Genomic DNA, 23,529 nt, shown 5'->3' on the forward strand with positions numbered 1-23,529 from the left:
GGCAAAGGTTACAGAATCAAAGGTTTTCTTGTATTTGGTTCATTTTATAGTTGGGGATTGAATTAACATTTGGTTGGTTCAATAACCCTTATCCGCCTTATGAAACCACAATATTGCATTATCCCCGCTCATTGTATAAATTTTGTAAAAAACCCACTTATAAGTCGCTTTCCCAAAGTCTGTATTTCAGCGCGCCCCACCAAAAAGCAAAAACCATTAAAAAAATGATCCGCCGGGTCCCGCCGTATCACATTCACACGTTCGCAGCCCGTCATCCGTCGGATATGGACCATCCCATCCGACGGCCCACAACAATTTCGGACCACCCCCTCTGCTCGTCCTTTACTGCCCGAAATCTGTTAGAGGGTGACGTAGGGCCGGGGATGCGTGCCCGTCTGTTACTGGAGTGGGCGGCCTCTGACCATTACCGGGCCTGTACATTCAGCGGTCCGATAAATACCGCTTACCACTCTTCGTTACCGCTGTCCCGCTCCCGCCCCACGTCATCTCCGCATCAGCACTACGTCACCCTACCTTCCGCCATTTCTCTGACCTGTCTGCCACGTCGCTCATCCATGTCAATCCAATCACCAGCCGCCATGTCACTCCTCCATACCCGACCGGACCAATGACATCATGCTGACGTCATCCATTAAAAAGGCATCAAATACCAAATTTCCTATATTATTGCGCAAAAGTCGTTTTTCCCATTTCTTTCAACAAATACGCACTGTATTCCTGCATCACTGTTTACGTTGCCTGTCCGCCAACTCCAAAGCTTGCTCCCTCGCTGCTGGCACCGTGTGTTCACCCGACCTTCAACACCGTCGTCATACTGTTCCCAGGTACTTATCAAATTCCCTCTACATACCTTGGTCCTTGCAAAATTCACTAAATCAAATGAGAAAAGAGGGAAAACATAAGAATTGCTAGAAATCCTGAGCAGGAAGAACTTCCATCCCCCACTGTAATCCCCAAATTCACCTGTAGAGGACCCCCATTGCTCAAAATTACCAAAATTCCACAGCTTATTGCGCATTTGCGACTCAAAGCCATTGCCAGACAAAATCCACTGTGAAAGCAATACTCAGTCCTAGCATTGGCTCTTTTAACCTCTCTCAGGAGCATTTCAACTCTGTTTCACCCCAATTTACCTGTTTCCTCTTTGCAAATTGCCCTGTTCATTGAAATTCACTGCCCTGTGTTACTTTTTCCATAAAGTCAAGTTCAAATACAACTCCAAATAACAGTTAACAATGGAGACCCCTGTGGCATTAAATATTGCACCTTTGAATGCCCCACATAAGGACCTAGAATGGTTGGCCCTTGCTGACAGAGATTATCAAATGAGAGAAACTGTAGAGCTGTGTAACAAATACCACATAGAAACCGTTTGTGAGTTAAAGAAGAAACACAGAGATGGTACTGACCTCTTGGGAATCTAGAAATCCCACTTGCCAATCTATTATCTCCCTCAGGTCAATGAGTTCCCTGATTTGATTCACCAATGCTGCACAAATTATGACCCCAATCAAAGGGTTGTTCTGAGTCCTTCAGGCTCTGTCTTATTCCATATCACTCCTGAAGCCATCAACCAAATGCTACAGTTTCAATCTGCAAAGCCACTGACTCCTCTTTCTATGCAGCTTTTACTAGAGCAAGGTGCCAAGCTCTCCAACTCACAAATTACAAGAATTGGCCAATTGTTTATGCTTCCAGAATTCCAGCCCCGACAGCCTCCCCCTTATCTACATGTCTGGTTCAATGACATAGGGAGACTGCTAGTAGACATGATATCCTCCATCTTAGGGTTCAAAACCAGTGAGTTTGTGGATGAGACAACCTTGGTAATGCTATCCATGTTCACCCCAGGACAGCCCCCTGCTGTCCAGTATGACTATGCTACATTTATAGCTGATAAGATTCATGAACAGTTCATGAACCTGGAGAGAGAGAGGGTATTCAAATACACCTCCTATATATATCATCTCCTATTGTACAATCAGCCTGATAGCTTTCCTGTTTTCCTCAAGAAGTTAGATGCAAAGGGAAACAGAAGATCTGTAATGTTCTGGACATCAGTCTGCCATCATATTCATTATTCACCATACAGCTACTGTGAGTTTATTGACCTCTTCATTCACCCAGCCTTGTCCCTACTGCAGAGTTCCCCTCCTCCTAGACTCACTGATGATATGCAGAAAATCCTCCAGCTTTCTAAGAACTATAGCATTGGAGATTGGTACTTCTACCAAGACCACACAGTGATCAGAATATATGGCTGTGAGCTAGCCCCATACAGACTACCAAAGTATGTTCCCATGAGACTCTTTGCATTAGAATACTTCCGACAGTTCGACAATGTAGATATGATCCACTTTCATAGCAGAAACAAGAAAGCACAGCTGAAAATTAAGCATCAGTTGGGTCCGTTTATCTTTAACAAGAGGGAAGAAGCTTGGGAAGAGGCAGACAAAATTCTAAAGGGCCTCCTCCTCAAGACAAGCTTCTATTGGGCACCCTATGACCCTAACCATTTCATAAGCCTCAGAAGAATCAAGTATAGGCTTGCCACCTATGATCACTTTAGCATTCCAGAAATTGAAAAACATGCTAACCAACTAGAGTGGAGGGAAGGCACATTAGTGGAGGATTATTCTGAAGAGGAATTAGTAGAAAAAGCCATTAAAACTTTAGAAAAGGCAGTTGACTTGGAATATTTTGGACAGGTTTGGTCTTCAGCCCCTCAGCATCTTGGAGAAGCTGCCTCTTCGTCCACCGTTCCCCAGCAGTCTGCCAAAACAACTGATCAAGCAGCAAACATGGCTAAAGGCAAAACAATACAACAAGAGGAGTCACCTCCTAATGTGGAACAACAAGTAGAACAGCAAGAAGGCATAGCTAAGGCACCTGCCTCCACAGAACAGCAAACACAAGAGCAAATCCCTCCAAGGCAGGAGGTAACAGTTGAATCTTCAGTTTTACAAACACCTACTAATGAGGAAAGAACAAGGAAAAGGGATAGGCAAGAGGACACTCATCCTACTAATTCAACAGACCAGCAAGGCAAGAAAAGACAGAGGCTAAATCCCTTTTCAGAGGAGGGATTGCCAGAGAGATCAACCGATACTATGCTCCCTCCTAGCATTGAAACATCGGCCAGTTCCTTACAGCAAGGACAAGACATACCACATGGGGCAGAGGTGAGTTCTTCAAGGTAGCGATCCAAGGCGGACTCTAGCATCAAGCAGCAGTTCATAGAAATCAAGAAAATAAATGAGCCTCTCAAGTACCAAATCTACAATCAACTCTTGAAAATGGCACCAACTAATCAGCAGAGGCTAATGTTTGCTTATGATATTCAAGAACAAAAAATGACTCTTAGTCATTTTAGGCCTACTATGCAGCAACCTCAAACAGCTGTTGATTATATCAGAACTAATTTGGAGATTTTCGCCAAAGACATCCACCCCATGGACCAGATCGAGCTACACAGGCAAACCGGGGAGATGCTCTATTCCACATTAGCTGATAAAACCCTATTGGCACACCAATTGCAAAATTCTTTACACAATACTGCTGCTCAACTAGAATTAGAAAAGGCATCATCTCAAGCCAAGGACAACAGAATCAAGTCCTTGGAAGAGATCATTATAGAGCTGGGTCATGATCCAAAAGACCCTAGGGGTGTACAGGCACTATTAAAGAAAAGAGATGAAGACATAGCAGCTATGAGAAAGCATATCAAGCTGCCAGCTACCCTTCACCCTCAGACTGGAGAGGTGGCAGAGCAAAAGAAAGATCAGGATGTGGTTGCTTTACTCCTGAGTTTATACAAGAGATTGATGGAAACAGAGAGTGCATTGGAGGTAGCATTGAAAACAAGACAAGGTGAAGTACCAATGCAGCTAGCACAGACATCTGCAGCAGGTCCTCCCACCGGACAAACATCAGAGGCAGGCCCTTCAGGCTCAACACCAGCTATAGGAGTATCAGCACCAACAACGACATCAGAACAGGGACCCAGCCTCAGCATGCAGAATATGATGAAGGAGCTTGAAGCACTAGAAGCACAGATGGCTGAACTAAAAGAGACCAAAGATAAATTGGCTGCTATTGAAGAAAAATATGATAAATCAAAGCAGAGCATAGATGAAAGAACAAGAGAGGTAAGGGCTCTTGAAAAAGGAATAAAGGAACTGGAAAAAGAGCTTTCTCTTGATAAGGTTATAGTTGAAATTAAGAAGATCCTATGGGCCAACATTGGTCAATCTATTACAGACCAGTGGCAGTATATCGAAAATATCCATGAGCATATGGATCTCATAGGCAGGGCCCAATTAGGAAATCAGAGAGCTAGGGCATCTCTAGGCAATATGACTGAAATAGCCAACAGGATGATCAATGTCCTTAACAATCGCACTGGCCCCCAGCTGGCAGCAATGGGTATCACCAGCATAACAGATACCATTTTACTAGTAAAGAGGGTGCTTACCTTGAGAAATCATGTACATACATTGGACAGAAGGTGTCAAGAAATGCAGGCAGATGTGAACAAATTTATTGAAAAAATCACAGCATTGCATAACAGAGGTCTTCCCAGCTTGGTAACCAGTGCAGGAAGGTTACTATCTCATGAAAACTATGCCAAAAGAGTCAATACATATGCCACAAACCAGATCACTGCATCAGGAAGTGCCCCAGAGGAATCAGGGCCTCCATCTTGGCAGAGTCTCTATGACAAGCTAGAGAATTTATTCTTTATTATGAATGAGATTAGACATCTTTTTGAAGTGCCTCCAAACTATTGCAAATACACTAAGGCAGATGAGACCTTAGGCAAAATCCTGAGACACCAATTGCCTACACAGGAATGGTGGATGGGCATGATACAAACGTTGCTGTGAAGAAACAGGTTTATTCACCAGGTTTTTGTGTATCGATCACAAGTCAGCATTTTCAGAATATTAATATATTTGCTCTGACTGGAAAAGAAGCGGAAAAGGCCAACTCAGCAATCAAATTTGGCAACCAAAGCAGGACCTACAAATGCAGATGACGGGGCTGAGGCAGCCGCACCATGACAAGGCAGTAAAGGGCAGATTTCTCAAAATCAATGCAAAGCACTCGACCGACCCGGTTGCCTCCAAAAGTCAAAGGATTTCTGACAGAAGTGAACAGTCATTCATTGTTCATTTAAAGTAGCAATAACTATTGCATCTGCCATTTTTGAGAGTTGGTAAAGAAAGTTATTGAGCAAATGACTCATCGTTAAGATATTTTTGTAAAAACAGTTGTATATATATCCCCACGCATAAACTTATTGGGGTTGTTGATTTCTCTTCTGAAAAGCTATACTGTAATTTCAGACTTTTAATACAAGAAGCTGATGGAATTTCTGAAGTTCTGAGTTGTTTGAAGTGTTGTGATGAGCTTGCTTGCTGCTGCAGGATTCCTGCGTTATTTCATGTCACAATAAGTTTTCTGAACCGTGTTATTATGTTTTCCTCTCTTTCATAATCCGCTTATGCTGTATGTTTCTTAGGCTTAGCATTAGAGAAAAAGAATAGTTCAGGATTTGTTCATTGAACACCCTAAACTCAATCTCTGCTGTTATTTATGTCTTCTTCAGAATTAGTTATGAATGTGAAATTCTTAATTGCTCACATTCACACTGAATCTTTCATAGTAAATATTGTTCAGGAATTCTGAGTTGCTCCTGAGTAATATTTCATTTCTCCACATCACCAGCATAGTGAAAGATTCTTAGTTGCCTCTCACTGGCTGGAAACAGTCCATTGTCCCAAATTTGAAGATTGTTTCATGAGTGCCCATCTGGCCCTGCAGTATCACCATTCTCACTAAATACCTCAAGCAACACATAATCACAGACTCCAATGCCCAATGGACTAAAACCCCTGAACATTGCATATCATCTATTAGAAGATATCATTCAACCAAAACTTTAAACAAAATTCAGTGCATTCATAACTAGCCTAAAAACATTACTAAACAAAGTTAAATTCTGAAGAGAGAGCCCTCTCTGATTGTAGGTAGGCTAGAACCTGTGATCCAAAGATTGGTTTGTGGTTACCTCGGCCGTATTCCCTTAGGAGTCAAAGGGAACAACCTGAGTGATAACACTTACCATGAAAAGAAAAGGAAAGTTGAAAAGGGTTTTCCAGTCTAAGTGCACCCGAATAAAGAAGAAAAAATGCTAGGCCAAAGTAGGCAGGGTAGGTAGATGGTGTTGCAGAATGATACTAGTGATAGATTATGTCTCTAAATATGTTAATATTTATCTCTATCACAAGTGCAAGGCGGACATTATACTTGAAGCAGCTCAAGCAAGACAAGATTCCATAACTAACTCCCCTTCATACTTTCCCTAAAGATCTCACTAATTTCCCCAAAGTATTAAGCTCTGTTCTTAATATCATTAATAAACCACTCCTTCCTATCCATCTCATTTCATAAAATTGCCTAAGTAAAACCCTATTTTACTTAGGAAAATGGCAAAAAAATTTCTCATATAAATCCCTTTACCATTTTAGCCTAAGTTTTAAATGTAAAATTTTTACATTTTAACTTAGCGCAGGTCCATTACATTTTTTTATATATATTAACATTTAACATATAATATATAACTCCCGGATAAACTTTTACCTATTCCCGTACTATGTAACTATATTAAAAACCCCAAATTTTACGTATCCCTGCCCCGGTTGAAATACGACCGTAGATTCAGTTTAAACAAGGGTTAATGAATTTGTTTGTTTTTTCATTAAAAAACCTTCCCGCCGCGCTATATGAAATTAATTAACCATTTGGGTTAATTAACAAAACAACCCTGATACATTTAAAAAACATAATTTATTATGCTGGGCCCGCATACATAACACCTCGCGGACCAATCACATCACCCCGATGTGATTAAACGTGTTCAAATGCGCTGGGCCTGCAGTAGTTAAACCTCAGCCATGTTCCATGCCCATCCGCCTCTCGATCTATGCCTGTTCATCCAATAGTTTACATTGATATCGTGAGCCCTCCCACCACCGAGCGTTAACTCATGATCGCCGGTGGTTTTGGCCAGTACCAAAGCCACATGTCGCCTATTCCGCCTGCTCGCTCACCCTTTGCTCAATACCACCTGACCCCAAAAGCAGTATGAGCTAAATCGCTTACTGCCTTGCGCTGATGTCATCCGCCCTCCGCTGACGTCATCCGTTGACGTCATCCGCCCAGATCACTCTGATTCCCCTAATGTCACTCCACCTCGATGACGTCACTCTGGTACTGCTTATGTCATTTGCCCAATCAAATGAAAATCTCCCGCCAACCTTTGTTTTGCTGAATAAAACAGATGAAGAGGTATTTTCATTGTAATGCCTTGCGCCCCGAGCTCCCATGTAGAAATAACGACCACTGTGCCAGTTTCTCGATGCCACCCGACCAAAAAAGCTACAACAACGATCTTGCAGCCTCAACCAACCTGCCATTTTACAGTTTCCTCCTCTTTAACACAGGTACCATTTGAACCTTTTCAACAATCAGGAATTGGTGCATCAATTACCGTGGCTTCTCAACATATATCCACAGGGCTTGACATACCAGCCATAGAAAGATCTACTGCACGGTTACCTTGGGTAAAAAAGTGAATTTTGGGCAATTAACCACAGTAAAGTAAACAAAAATGAACAGAGGTAAACATGGTCAAAGTGTATCATATCAGGGTTAAAGAGTATCAGTAAAAGACAGAGCATCCAACATAGAGTTACCAAAGAAGACAGTTGCAAGCCGAATCATAGGGCCTGCCTCTAGCACATTCAACAAAAACAGGACCAACACAACATCAATTTATCTTTTTCCTATTTTCGAGACTAACTATTTCTATTTTCTTGTAAGCTATTTTTAGTCATCCTAGATATTATCTCACTCTGTTATGAGATATTTGTTATAATTTGTTGCATAAATACCCCCTCCATTAGAGTATTGTTGGGGGATTCCTAGATTTTGCTGTATTATTGAATATTTGGAATAAAGAGCTGTTGGAATCAACTGTTGCATGGCTTACTGGATGAAGAATTGAAGCAAAGGACTTGTCACAGACTTCTTGAATCAACCACTGGATCAATAAGTCCTTTATATCTTGTGTTTTAAATTTTTCTTAGTTTATTATATCATCTATGTTTCACAATCTGAATGATAAAGAAAAGATTTAATTTCAGAATATACTTGATTGCACTATGTTTTCAATCATTATTGTTCTCTGTGTTTTCTTCAGAATTAGGATAAGCAGTGAAATCTTAATTGCTCATGTTTCCTAATTCTTTCATGTTGATTATTTGCTAAAGAATACTTAACTTCTCCTTATCAGTAATCATCTAATTTCCCTCTTTAAATAGGTTGAAGGATCCTTAACTGCCCTTCACCCAATTTGAGCCCATTCCATCTGTTTCAAGTCTTTATTTGTTCCCTGTTTGACTACCTTGCTCTGTGAAACCATCATCTGTTAAGAAATCCAAACCAGAGAGCCATCTTCTTTGACTCCATTAGCCCAATGGACTGAACTACTTTGTCTTACCTCTCTGCTCTATTGAATATCACTACCCAAACTCAAAACAAAACTATTAAACTTTATAACTAGCCTAATACCTTTAAAAACAAAGCTAAATCATAAAGAGAGAGTCGTCTCTAGATACAGATTGGCTAGATTATGTATCTAAAAGATTGGTTTGTGGCTACCTCAGCCTCCTTTCCCCTTATTACAACTTCTGGGAAAACCTGAGTGATAATAGAGCCTACGAGCTTGTAGATTACGATGGGATTCCACTGTTGCAACCCCAAAACGGGTTGTATCTTAAGCGTTACTATGCTTGATCAAGTGTAGTAATATCTTTGTAGATATTCTTTTGTTACATTTTTGTTTTCTTCAAGAGTTTTCATTTTGGTTAGGTAATCCACTTTTCATTTGTTTTAGATGTCGAACATTTTGGAATCATTCGTTGGGTATGCTGACGGAGCTAGTCATAATATGCGGAACCTATCTTCTGCAACCTAGGCCATTTTTGCTCCAAGTGGCGAGTTGGTGAGTTATAGGGGGATATGTATTGGTTGATAAACGAACAAAATCCCTGAGTATAGCATGTTGATTGACCTTCTCTCTGATGCCATTTCACATGGCATACACTCACTTGTTGTCAGGCTAGATTCGCAGCTCATCATTCTACAACTTACGAGCATCTATTCCGTTTGGAACCCAGCTATCTATCGTATGTTCCTAAGGGTCAGGATTTTGGAAATGAAATTTGATTCTATTCAATATCAACATATTTCCAGAAACTTAAACACATTAACTGATTCATTAGCAAATTATGTGTTAGATAAACATTTGCAGCATTTGTAAAGAAAATCATTTCACATTAACAGTTGCATCTGAATCACATAACTTAACCAAAATAAAACTCTAAAAAATAAAAAAATATATAACTGTTTATAGTTTTTCAAAATGTTTTGTGTACAAGGAAAAATCGGTCATACGACCAAGAAACTCGAAAATGAATGCAGGAAAGCATCCTAGACTAATGATGCTGGTGATAACATGTCACCGCCTATGCGATCATATGCAAGAGCCTAGTCCATCGACTCGACACACCAGTAGTGTGGTGTTGTAGCCTCAGAGGTGACTCGTCAGTCCTCACATCGTGAATACCAAGGCTAAGATCCTTGATCTGATCCTGCAATATTGCCAGGGTCTTTGCTATGTCCAAATCGCAAAGGACAACCCTCCTTATAGCCTCTCTTGCTGAAATGTTAGCTGCCGCCCTTGGGTGTGCCGCTAGTCGCACCGGCCCAACATCTGCACAAGTATATGGGTTCGATTAGTCTTGATAAAACATAAAAATATTATAAAACTGATAAAAAAAGGTATGGTCAAATAATTTTTACCTATCACACTCCACTGCTCGCCAGCTGGTAACACCAAATCCAGGTCGCTACAGAAATCCATCCCGATGTATGGATACTCTACACAGACCATCTCCCGACGGTCAAACCACTCAAAGAAGGCATCAGAGAAAGAAATCTGTGGCTGACCAGCATGTCTGGCCATGAGATCATCCCACCTCTACATCTTGGGTTCTCTCGGTGCTGGCAATCCTAGTGAAATGTATTGAGGCTGCAGCAGTGGGATCCTCTCCAAGGCAAAAGCAGTCAAAATGGAACCGTAGCCAAATTTCTTGGATCTTCCATTCTTTACCTTGGAAAGCTATTATTTTATCACTGGAAGTACTGCCTCATAGCAGTTGAATACCTTTGGTTCCAAGCATTCCAGAGCATACTGCACATAAGATCTGTTTGCCAAATGAAGAGCCGCGCTACCAGCCAATCTAGCAAAGGTGAATAAAATGGTCCTTAGGGACCGATCAGTGACATCTCGGATATTGATCTTGCTGTCTCTGCTAGGCTGAGATCCATCTCTGCAAAAATGATAGATACAATCTCTCACAGATTCACCACCACGAGCGGATCCGGACAGTGAATGAGGGGCACCACGCCTCGATAACCCTGTCAAAAAGTAGATATCCTCAACTGTCAGTGAAGTAGATTTGCCTCTAATCTGAAATACTTGGTTGGTCTGATCCCGAGCATCGAGAAAATACTGCAACAAACTGATTTGTTACCTCATGTTGGATATATGAAAGAATTTGAGCAAACCACAGTTTCGCAATGTAGTAACAGTACCCTAATCATGCAGGGCGATCATATCCTCCTCTTCATGTTCACGTTCATGTCATGTAACGACCATCTTGATCCAAAAAATATCCAAGTCACAAACAAAAGATGAATTAGGATCCAAATTTGAGCAAAAACAAGCAAAAATTTCATGAAAAATTACTGTCTAAAGTTTCCCTTCTGTGCCCATCACACCCTGCCTTTGAACTAGGTGAGATGCATACTAACTGGCCAGTGTACAGCTCAGTATGCATTGCACCTTTTGATATAGGGCAGGTGTGATCATGGGAAAACGAATTCTTCAAACCCCAGGGGCTCAGAAGGAAGGGTGATGCAGGAGCATAGGAACTGGCCAGCAATGTGGAAAATTGTCCACATGTTGTGGCTTGACGGGGTGAAATTCATTGCTGTGTGTTAAAATCCAGTTTGCTAAGGAGGTCGATTTCACAAATAATTAGTTATTACTGTAAAAAAGTGTGTCTATCTTATTGATAAGGTTTGTTATAATAGGTGTGTGTGAGCGCAAATAGATAGGAGTTTTATTTGTTAGAATCCTTTTTAGTGTGTGATTTGTAGAGCGAAAGCTCAGAGGGAATAAAGGGTGGTTTTGTTGTAGATTCTGTGTTTGATTTCACTTTCAGCGCTGTTGAACTAGGTAAGATCGAAAGACATAAATACAGGAACTGGAGTTGAGTTAAGTTCAATTTTGAATTGAATCAGCGAGGAAATCTGTATTGGCGTTGTGTAAACTGGCAGCAATCAAGGGAAGATATGTCGTGTTAGTTGTAACGGTTCGGCGTAGTTGACATCAGAGCGGAAGTAGCAACATATCCCATCCTACTGCCATAAAACCAGAAATAAGATTACATTCAGTTTGAAATGAATTCAGTTCCAAAAATTATGGCATCGGCGATGAATGACATGTCACTCCAATGAATCGGCGATCCAAAAATGGTGCGTACATTGGTGTTATCGACAGAAAAATCATTGGAATGGATGATTTTTGGCGTAGAGAATAATTTCCTCTGAAAGCGGATTGTCAATCGCCATTCGGTTTTGACAACTCCTGCAAGTGGATCTGGAAGCCTCAAAAGAAGGAAGTCAAGACTCAACTGGTTACGAGACCGCCAAGTTCAAATGCGATTTTCTTGTTAATGGTTCTCATTTGATAATCACTGTATTCATATCTGTGTTATTAATTTATTATGAAATGTTTATGTTAAAACAAAAATACGCAGATCTCTTATGAGATAGGGAACAAATTTCCCCGGTTGCAATTGGTGTTAAGGTCACGTCAAAAATGTCTGGGCGTGGATATATGGTATAAAAGCATGTTAACATAGACGAATAAAAGGACTGGGTTGTTAATTGTCAATTGCTGTATATGGTTCCCATATGTATGCCGCACACGTTTTGTTGTTTAAACAGTGGTTCGATTCGCTTAAATCGACATTGATTGGTGTTAAGGGATTAATCACACGGAATCGGAAAATTTTAATGCAGAGTCAGGCCACAACGTTTTGCGTTGGGAGGCTACGATTCGTTGTGAAATTCGATGCATGATATGGGTTTAACAGTTTTGAAATATGTTGATACGTGGTTTATCTCTGTATATGGTTTAAAGAACTGTATGGCTGCGCCTATATGAATAAAGAGAGTTTAGTTCCGTTCCTGTGTTTTTTTGTTGAAACCGGATTGCTATTTCGGTATTCTGGAATTTTAGAAGCCACACGATTTATTTGTTTAATATACTGTCAGCCATTGCTTGCCGAACAAAAGAAGAGTGTGTTCTGAGTTCAGGGTCATCATTTTGGTATCAGAGCCAAATTAGACAGGTGGTTGCAGCAAAGATGCCGCCAAGGAGAGGAATTGGTCGAGGGAGACCAGAACCAAATGCAGTTTTGATAGAAGAAGTGCGGAGATTGCGTGAACGAATGGAGACAATGGAGACAGCCCAAAGAAGAGCGCCTGACGAGGGAGCTGAGAGTTCTTCAGAAGAATCTGATGCAGATGTGGAAGCAGAAGAAGAGAATGATAATGTCAAAATCATCAAGATGCTGGCAAAGGTTGGAAGCAAACCCAAAATGGAGATTCCTATGTATGAAGGGAGTCTGAATGCCGAGGAGCTCATGGATTGGATCAGATCCATAGATCAGTACTTCGATTATGAAGAGATTGAAGAAAATAAAAGGGTAAAATTTGCAGTCACTAGATTGAGAGGTCATGCAGCCATCTGGTGGGACGAGTTACAGACATCAAGAACGAGAAAGGGGAAATCTAAGATCAAGCAGTGGGATAAAATGGTAAGCAAACTGAAAGCCAAGTTTTTGCCTAAAGACTATCATTTGAATCTCTTTAAGCAGATGCAAAATCTGAAGCAGAAAGGAATGTCTGTTAAAGAATATACTGAAGAATTTTACAGGTTAAGCATCAGAACAGGGCATGTAGAAGATGATTTGGAGAAAGTAGCCAGATATGTTAATGGGCTAAGGTATGAGATCCAAGATGAGATTAGTCTGTTAAGTTTGAAAACTGTTGAGGATGCCTATCAAGCAAGTTTGAAAGCAGAGGAGAAAATACTGCGGAAACAAAGTCAAAGAAACAGAGGAAAGAGCCTAGCAAGAGGTAGAGGATCAGCCAGATCCAGAGGAACACATCATCAGTTTGAAGCAGGAAGTTCAAGTAGCAGATCACCACAGATGGGTGAATCTAGCAGAGGGAGATTCACGCCCAAAGGAAGAGGGTGAGGAAGAGATGTTAGGTGTTATATCTGTGGAGAATGGGGACATATGTCGCGGGACTGTCCTCATAAAAAATCAGCAAGCCAGAGGGGTGCAAATGTGGCTAAGGCGGGGCCGGAACCACCTCGACTTGTAGAGAAGGAAGAACCACTGGAAGAAGGTGAATCATTGTTGTTCAGAAGAATTTTGCTGAGATCAGAAAAGGAGATTGGAGAACTTGCGCAAAGAAAGAACTTGTTTAGGACTACATGCAAATGAAAGGGTAAGTGCTGTAAGGTTATAATTGATAGCGGGAGTACTGACAATATTGTGTCTACAGAGATGGTGGAAAAGCTTGGGTTAACAAGGAAAGTGCATCCTACACCTTACAAAGTATCTTGGCTTCAGAAGGGTTGCTGCCAGTGAAGAATGATGCTGATAAAGAGCTGCCTGAAAATAGTATCATGTTGGTGAGTGGTAAGGAACTGCTATAGGAGGTTGATAAAAGCGAAGAGGTGCATTTCACTATCGTGGGAAGGCCAAAGGTAATTTTAACCTCCACAAATTTAAATGATTTGCCTGAAGAAATTCAATCTGTGTTAAATAGTTACATGGATATCATTGTGGATGAATTGCTGAATGAATTACCACCGGTTAGAAGTATAAGTCACCATATCGACTTAATACTAGGAGCAAGTCTACCTAATAAAGCTGCATATAGATTAACCCCTCAGGAAAATGCAGAAGTTGCAAGACAGGTTCAAGAGTTGATGGACAAGGGACTGATTCGAGAAAGTCTGAGTCCATGTGCTGTGCCAACGGTGCTTAGTCCGAAAAAGGGAGGGGAATAGCGCATGTGCACCGATTCCAGAGCTATCAACAAGATAATAGTCAGGTATAGATTTCCTTTGCCCAGGATGGATGATTTAATGGATTGTTTAAGTGGATCCAGGTACTTTACTAAGATAGATCTGAAAAGCGGGTATCATCAGATCAGAATTCGGGAAGGCGATGAGTGGAAAACAGCTTTCAAAACCAACAGTGGATTGTATGAGTGGTTAGTGATGCCTTTTGGGCTCACTAATGCACCCAGCACATTCATGAGACTAATGAATGAGGTTCTGAAAGAATATACAGGTAAATTTGTTGTTGTTTACCTTGATGATATTCTAGTTTTCAGCAAAAGTAAAGAGGAGCATTTGGAACACTTGAAGTTAGTTTTGAAAACTCTACAGAAAGAAAAACTACTAATCAATCTGAAGAAATGTAGTTTCATGAAAGAGGAGCTGGTATATTTGGGATTTGTGATTTCCAGAGATGGTTTGAAAATGGATCCGAAGAAGGTACAAGCAATCAGAAATTGGCCTACTCCCATGAGTGTATTCGAGGTAAGAAGTTTCCATGGACTTGCTAGTTTCTACCAAAAATTTATAAAGGGATTTAGTCAAGTTTGTGCACCAATCCTTGAGACAATCAAGGAGGCCAATCAGCCATTTCGATGGACAGAAGCAGCTGATAGGAATTTTAATTTGCTGAAAAAGAAGATAACAGAAAAGCCTATTCTAGCATTGCCAAATTTCGAGAAAGTCTTTCAAGTGGAAACTGATGCAAGTGGAGAAGCAGTTGGTGCAGTGCTAAGCCAAGAGCAAAGGCCGATAGCATATTTCAGCGAGAAGTTAAATGATGCAAAGAAAAAATACTCTTCCTATGACAAAGAATTTTACGCTATTGTGCAGGCATTGAAAAAGTGGAGGCATTACTTGTTGCCGAAGGAGTTCATCTTATATTCAGACAACCATGCTTTGCAGTTTATTAATAATCAGCCAAAGCTAAATCAGAAGCACGCTAAGTGGGTGGAATTTCTGCAAAGTTTCACTTTTGTAATAAAGCATAAAAGTGGTAAGTCTAATAAAGTGGTGGATGCATTAAGCAGGGTAAGTTTTCTTTTGCAAGAATTTAAAGTGGGTGTTGTAGGTTTTGATGAAATGATAGAAATGTACAAGGATGATGAGGATTTTAAAGACATCTACACTACAGTGCAGAATCCGGTGAGCCATAACAGAAGTCAATGGATGGATTACCTTATTCAAGGAGGCCTGTTATTTAAAAGCAACAAATTATGTATTCCTAAATGTTCAATGAGAGAAAACATCATTAAAGAGAAGCACAGTGGAGGATTGTCTGGCCATTTTGGACAAGACAAAACTTTCGCTCAGGTGAATGCTTTTTATTATTGGCCTAAAATGCAAACTGATATTAAAAAGTTTGTTGAGAAATGCAGGGTATGTCAGTATGCCAAAGGAAGGAGTCAGAATACAGGTCTGTATCAGCCATTACCCATACCAGATCGACCATGGGATGCAGTGAGTATGGACTTTGTTCTGGGTTTACCAAAAACTCAGAGAGGAAATGATTCTATTTATGTTGTTGTAGATAGATTTTCAAAAATGGCCCATTTTATTGCTTGTAAGAAGACTAATGATGCCACACACATAGCCAATTTATTCTTTTCTGAGATTGTAAGATTGCATGGTTTACCTGTGAGCATTGTATCAGATCGAGATACTAAATTTGTAGGGCATTTCTGGAGGACACTTTGGAAGAAGCTGGGAACTAAACTTAGTTTTAGTTCAGCCTACCATCCTCAGACAGATGGACAAACTGAAGTTGTGAACAGAAGCTTGGGAAATATACTAAGAAGTCTGGTACATCAGAATCCCAAACAGTGGGATCTGGCATTAGCTCAAGCTGAATTTGCTTACAATGACACACCAAATCGAAGCACATGAATGAGTCCATTCCAGATCGTCTTTGGAATGCACCCGAGAGGAGTATATGAGCTAAGGGACTTGGGGAAACAAGAAACCAGAAGTACAAGTGCTGAAGATTTTGTTGAAAAAATGCAGAAGCTACAGGAAGAGGTTAAAGGTAAACTACAGGACAACAGCAAGAGATACAAGCAGAGAGCAGATTTGAGAAGGAGAGAAAAATACTTTCAGGTAGGAGATTTGGTCATGGCATATTTGAGGAAAGAAATATTTCCTACAAAGACTTATAATAAGCTAAAACTGAAGAAGATAGGACCCTGTAAAATCAAAAGGAAATTTTCAGCCAATGCATATGAAATTGAGTTGCCGGAAGGGATGGGAATATCCCCCATTTTTAATATTGCAGACTTATATCCATTCAAAGAGGCAGAAACAGAATTGCAGACTGAAGCTACAGGTTATGAGGTTCAAACTGTGGATTGGGAAGAACAGGTACCAAAAACATCCAAGAAAGAAGTTGAAGCTATTTTAGATCAAAGGATATCCAAGAAAACTCGAGGACAAACATATTTTCAGTATCTTGTCAAGTGGAAAGAGCAGCCAATGGAAGATTCCAGTTGGCTGACTGCAACTGAATTGCAAAAATACGGCCTAAATCCTGAAATTTTAAAGAACCAATCTTTTCTTCTCCGGGAGTCTGATGCAGGAGCATCGGAACTGGCCAGCAATGTGGAAAATTGTCCACATGTTGTGGCTTGACAGGGTGAAATTCATTGCTGTGTGTTAAAATCCAGTTTGCTAAGGAGGTCGATTTCACAAATAATTAGTTATTATTGTGTGTCTATCTTATTGATAAGGTTTGTTATAACAGGTGTGTGTGAGCGCAAATAGATAGGAGTTTTATTTGTTAGAATCCTTTTTAGTGTGTGATTTGTAGAGCGAAAGCTCAGAGGGAATAAAGGATGGTTCTATTGTAGATTCTGTGTTTGATTTCACTTTCAGCGCTGTTGAACTTGGTGAGATCGAAAGACATAAATACAGGAACCGGAGTTGAGTTAAGTTCAGTTTTGAATTGAATCGGCGAGGAAATCTGTATTGGCGTTGTGTAAACTGGCAGCAATCAAGGGAAGATATGTCGTGTTAGTTGTAACGGTTCGGCATAGTTGACATCGGAGCGGAAGTAGCAACATATCCCATCCTACTGCCATAAAACCGGAAATAAGATTACATTCAGTTTGAAATGAATGTAGTTCCAAAAATTACGGCATCGACGATGAATGACATGTCACTCCAATGAATCGGCGATCCAAAAATGGTGCGTACATTGGTGTTATCGACAGAAAAATCATTGGAATGGATGATTTTTGGCGTAGAGAATAATTTCCTCCGAAAGAAGATTGTCAATCGCCATTCGGTTTTGACAACTCCTGCAAGTGGATCTGGAAGCCTCAAAAGAAGGAAGTCGAGACTCAACTGGTTACGAGACCGCCAAGTTCAAATGCGATTTTCTTGTTAATGGTTCTCATTTGATAATCACTGTATTCATATCTGTGTTATTAATTTATTTTGAAACGTTTATGTTAATACAAAAATACGCAGATCTCTTATGAGATAGGAAACAAATTTCCCCGGTTGCAATTAGTGTCAAGGTCACATCAAAAATGTCTGGGCATGGATATATGGTATAAAAGCGTGTTAACGCAGACGAATAAAAGGACTGGGTTGTTAATTGTCAATTGTTGTATATGGTTCCCATATGTATGTCGCACACGTTTTGTTGTTTAAACAGTGGTTCGATTCGTTTAAATCGACATTGATTGGTGTTAAGGGCTCAATCACTCGGAATCGGAAAATTTTAATGCAGAGTCAGGCCACAATGTTTTGTGTTGGGAGGCTACGATTCGTTGTGAAATTCGATGCATGATATGGCTTTAACAGTTTTGAAATATGTTGATACGTGGTTTATCTTTGTATATGGTTTAAAAATAACTGTATGGCTGTACCTGTATGAATAAAGAGAGTTTAATTCCGTTCCTGTGTTTTTTTGTTGAAACCGGATTGCTATTTCGGTATTCTGGCATTTTAGAAGCCACACGATTTATTTGTTTAATATATTGTCAGCCATTGCTTGCCGAACAAAAGAAGAGTGTGTTCCGAGTTCAGGGTCATCAAAGGGAAAACTTGCTCAAAATAGAAAATAGATGGGATGAAAATGAAGAGCTCAGGGTTAGCTCCTACCTGGTCCTGACGGCGTGGAGAGTTAGCTCCTACCTGGTCCTGACGGCGTGGAGAATAGTCCACCGGATCTCTTGAAATCAGCTGATGAAATTTGAAGGGGAAAACCACTCCAGAGCTCCAAAGTCCCAAATTTGAAATGAAATGGTAAAAATGGGAGGTAAAACTACTTTTTATGTTACTATTCACATACTTCAAGTAAAATGTTAGTTTTTAATTCATTTTTCAGGCATATATATGTGTATTTCTAATCAATTTGATGGAGCAATTGAGCAAGTTGAACGACTGATGAAAGAATCTAATGTGTTAAATGGTGAACTGAATATCTTTGACCAGAATCATGAGCAATGTTTCTGCAAGGTTCAAGCACGTTAAAAAATAAACCTGCCTTTGAGCATAGTTTCTCCTGGTTCAAGCTCATTAAAAATGAATCCACCTTTGGTAAATAACCTTTGTAATCATCTTGCTATCAACCCTTTTGAACCTTGGTTGTGTTCCTACCGTCACCTCCATTCTTTTGGCCGATCATACGCTTCCACTTGATTGTTTACCCTTTTGAGGGACAACTGCAATGAGTGATTCTGATTGTCACCCTCTTTACACTGCCATGTTTTGAGAAGTTCCAAGCTTACCTGGAACCAGTTGCTACCCGAAAATACCACTCGTTCCTAAAAAGCGAGTCTCGTTTAAACTCTTTTTAGACTCGTTAAATATAAAAGGATTGTCGATACAGTAAGGGGAAGTGCCATCCCTCCTATATATTTTAATCTTTGTGGACCTGAGGGATTATCAAACAAAAATATCGAGCGCTTGTCTTTTTCGGATCGCTAAAGCAATTGAAAAGTCATCCCTTTCATATTATTTTATACTTTTTCAGACTTAAGGGATTATTATACAAAAAAGGACTGTTGGAGTTGCCTTTTTGTCCCTTTTCAAACTCTCTAAACATGAAAAGGACCGAGTTATCTTTGTTGTTAAACTCATTAAAACAATAGCGACAAACTTGTCCACCCAGACAAGAACGAGTCTCACTGACGCTAGGCTCGCTAAAACATAGTGACAGGTTTGCCTGAAGGGAAAATTATAGAATAAGCATATGTTATCCTCCTCAAGCTTGACAAAAATAAAGAGGTACTGGTCAGCAAAGACTGGGGAAAAGGGAAGAAAACTTGAAGAATTTTATTGGTAGCAGGTTGCTCTTGAACATGACACTTTCACTCCATCACCACGATTGAGTTGGGTTGGGTTATTCCGTTCACTGGTCGCATCACCATTGGTCCTCCGTACCATCTATGGGGTTGACGCTACCAATCCATATCAATGTCGCCGACATGTTGAAGAGAAGTCATTCAAAGAATTTACCATCCAGCTAATGCCTCATCCACTGCAATACCTTCAGCCTTAATTTTTCATGACTGCCATTCGTGAACCTTGTACTGTCAGATTGTTTTCACCTCCAAAAAAATCATTTGCTTCATTTCATGTCGTAGATGTGGGATACATCAAGGCCCTCTTACGACAGGTCACTTCTTGTCGACATCAACTCATTATCCAAGAAGTTGACTTAGAAACAACCCTTTCAGTACTTTGAAGTTTGCATGCCTTAATGGCAAGTTTCTCACTTCCGGTGACAGGTTTACATCAATGACCTTCGATCGAAAGATTTTGCGTGGTGTTCGATATCGGTTAATATATTCACACCATGTGAATTGTACTGTAGTACCTTGAGGGTCATTATCATTATCGATGATTCCTCTCGCGCTTGTTAACAGCTTACATTATTGGCTGGTAATCAAGCGATGTCTTTCCATGTTCAACTTCAGGACATCTTTTCACACGGATCGACTTGTACATCGGGCGAAGATTGAACGAGTTTGAAGACCCCAGATCTAATTTCATCCATCCAGGCTGCGATATATTCAGGAACATAAAGAAGTCAAATGTTCACAGAATCTACATAGATAGTCATTTAAGCAAAAGAAGATGACTCTTCATATGAAGAATCACTCTGTCCTATGTACATGAAAATGAATTTATGAAGCTGAGCATGGGAATTCCCGCCTCAGCTAGATCATGAAAATAATATGATGATGATGTATTGTATTGTATCTTATACAGGTAACCTTCTAGTTCGAATACCTCGGATCCTCATGATAAAGCATTTCACCCGACATCAAAAGATTTACGACCTCTTGCTTTAGGGGGTAATTGTTATAGACATGTTTGGGCATTGCAACCCAAAACACATATGTCCATAAACCAAGGGCTCTTTAACCCCTAAAAGTGTTGTTTCATACCCTAAAGCATCATTGTCAACTGATTACATCATTTCCCAGAAGTTCCACTAGAAAAAACCACTAAGAACTAGCCAAAATTGGACCATACTGACTGCTCCATGGTCAAGGTGCGATGCATACTGGCTACTACACTAGCAAGGTGTGATGCATATTGAAAGAGCCCTCTGTAGGGTGCGATGAGCGAGAATAGACAAATGGAAGAGACATTTTCTAAGTGGAAGCTCATGGAATCTTCTAGAAACTTCTCCCAAGACACTTGCCTCTCTGAATTCGCCCAGGGATGAGTAAAAGATCAATGAAATCTCCAAGTGGAACCAAGAACTATTAGTGGAATGACACTAATCAAAAGCCCAGCGCTGACTCACACCCTTGCAAGACATCTATAAATGGATCCCTCATCTGAGAGATCTGGAGGCTAGAATTTTGTAATTTGTAAGGAAGTGCTGTTGATTTATCTGTGAGAAGAGACATTGTTTTTTTGGGTGATCTTGCTTTTCATGAGGTGAAGAGGGCTTCTATGTTGGAAGGATGATGTTGGATTAGACAGCTAGGTTGTAATCCTCTCTTCTACTATTAATAAAGTTCTTTGAGTTTTCCTCCATATAATCATGTGTTTGTGAATGTTATTGTTTATGAATGCAATTGTATGGTCAATATTCCGCATTGTTTATGATGTTTTAGATAGAGATTCTTTGATGGTTTTCTGTTACTTCGACTCTACATGGACTCTTTAAAGCGGGACAAGTAGGAGAGGAGTGGCAAATTCCATCAAGGGAAAGAGAAATCAAGTAAAGATCAAAGCGAAAGATCAAGGTTGGTCCTCTTTTCTTCCCTCTTATCTATTACACCTAAAGGAAATCTCGAATTGTTTTGATTGTTTGTTTCTAAGATAGCTACCCATCTTAGTGGGACTAACAGTTTGAATCGACACTAGTTTTCCCAGAAACAGGGTTGAATGATTGAATAATGTATGCATATGATTTGGCTGTTCTAAATCTCCTTGGAATATCATTCCCTCACAAGAGGGTTTTACCAAATAAAACTGTGTCAATTTCTGTGTTTGCTTATTTGTTATCCTTTTTATTTGTCATTATTTTCTGCAATTTCAATTTATTTGTAGATTATGCTTTCTGCTCAACTCAACAGTTTCTCCCATGGAACGCTGAAATGCATTCTATGCATTCTCTCAGTGCATTTTACAGTTATGTCATCTGACCCGTAATCTTAGTTTGAATATGCTCATCGAATTTTTTTTGAAATAACGCACTATGGTTAAATTGTTTTTGATGTTTGCTGTAATAAATTTGTTACAGAAGGGGCCAGTAACCCTCGATCTGCACCTAAATAAAATTAGAAAGGCCATAAAAGCATAGTGTTTTTCCAAATATTTATTCTATGCCTAGGCAAGTAATATGAATTTTCTTTTCTACCAATACAAATAATAGAAATGGAATAAAACTTGAAAACAAATCTATAAACCAATTCTTTTATGTCAAGAAACGACAAATGGTACAATATCTCGAAGCAAATTTGGAAACCAAATTTTCAGTTCAAGAAAAACTTGGACACCCAAAGTAACTTCGACTGGTTGGATTTGTTTCAATAATTTTACTGATTGGATTCAACGATGCTACAAATATTTGTACATGGGCAGGAGTGACTGTTTCCAAATGTTCTTTACTACTTAAACTTACAAACATTGAATCTCATCTGCACAATATTCATGTGGTGAATAAATGAAAACAAACTCTCTAGCATTCCAGCAATAGAATGAATGTTCTGTAATTACATACTGCTAACTATCTCCGCAAGCGGGAGCTTGACCTCTAGATGCTTATGAATCTGTAAGCAGGCTGTGGGGCTCAGCGATGGTGTCAAGACTTGGCTTCCATGGCGACACGGCCGACTGTGGAGTGGCTCGCTGAACTATGGCAGGCAGCACTGCACTTTGCGTGAGTACGTTATTGGCCGAAAGAAAGGAAGCGAGATCTTCTTTTCTGAGTCGAAGCTTCACACGTACGGTCGATCCGTCAGTGGAGTAAGAAGAAGAAACAACCCTCACGCCGCTCTTATTAATCATATTAACCACAGGATCTACATCATGTTCTTTTCTTGAATCTGTGGCTGTTCCTGCATAGGACGGTGGCTGTAACCTGCAACTCGCGCTTGGCACGCTACGAGACGAAGCCTTTGTGAAGGGCTCTCTATTGCTATTGTTGTTGGAAATGATGAGTTCGTCCGGTGGCAGTGGGAGAGAAATGAGATAATAGAGATGCCCACGTACAAGCCCTGCCCTCTCGGGAAGAGGTTGAGTGAAACTGCCTATCCTAAGTGGAGGACCTGCGGGTGCCTCAAATATCCCATGATCTGGATAATCGATGAGTATTTCTTTGACAGAAACAGGACTCCGCAGCTTCATCACTGATCCGTCGGCTTTCATGATCTTTATCTGTCGACGACGATGGATTCCTCCTCGCAGCAGCACGTTACCCATCTCGCTGTCTTCTGTATTCTCCGTATCTTTTTCCTCCTACACTTGGATATGTATGTGCACACAGATCAGAGCTTTATATTTCGACAATAAAGCAGTTTGAGAGGAGATTAGGTGTGCTAAAAGCTATTTTGACTTCCATACCATGGCTGCTGTCCAGAATAAAAATCTGGCACGCAGGTTTTATATAATCTTTATGACAATAAAATTAATTCGTGGTATGAAAGGAGATTAGGTGGGCTAAACACTAATTTGACTGCAATGACAAACATGGCAGGTAG

General features: G+C 40.2%; 1 protein-coding gene across 1 annotated transcript; it reads right to left on the bottom strand.

The window, feature by feature from the left end:
- Nucleotides 1-22,207: 22,207 nt before the first annotated feature.
- LOC149163344 (uncharacterized) lies at nucleotides 22,208-23,320 on the bottom strand. Its single transcript, XM_089430716.1, has one exon. It carries the CDS (start codon nucleotides 23,249-23,251, stop codon nucleotides 22,592-22,594), a length of 660 nt encoding a protein of 219 aa, XP_089286842.1. The 5' UTR covers nucleotides 23,252-23,320; the 3' UTR covers nucleotides 22,208-22,591.
- Between the last annotated feature and the right edge of the window lie 209 nt (nucleotides 23,321-23,529).

The sequence above is a fragment of the Pinus tabuliformis genome, chromosome 5_1, assembly GCF_031772625.1.
Source record: "Pinus tabuliformis cultivar Carrire ecotype Pingquan chromosome 5_1, CPIR1, whole genome shotgun sequence".
NCBI classification, from domain to species: Eukaryota; Viridiplantae; Streptophyta; class Pinopsida; order Pinales; family Pinaceae; genus Pinus; species Pinus tabuliformis.

Coding starts and splice junctions, on each gene's coding strand:
- LOC149163344 (XM_089430716.1), bottom strand. CDS start 23,251: ATGGGTAACGTGCTGCTGCGAGGAGGAATCCATCGTCGTCGACAGATA.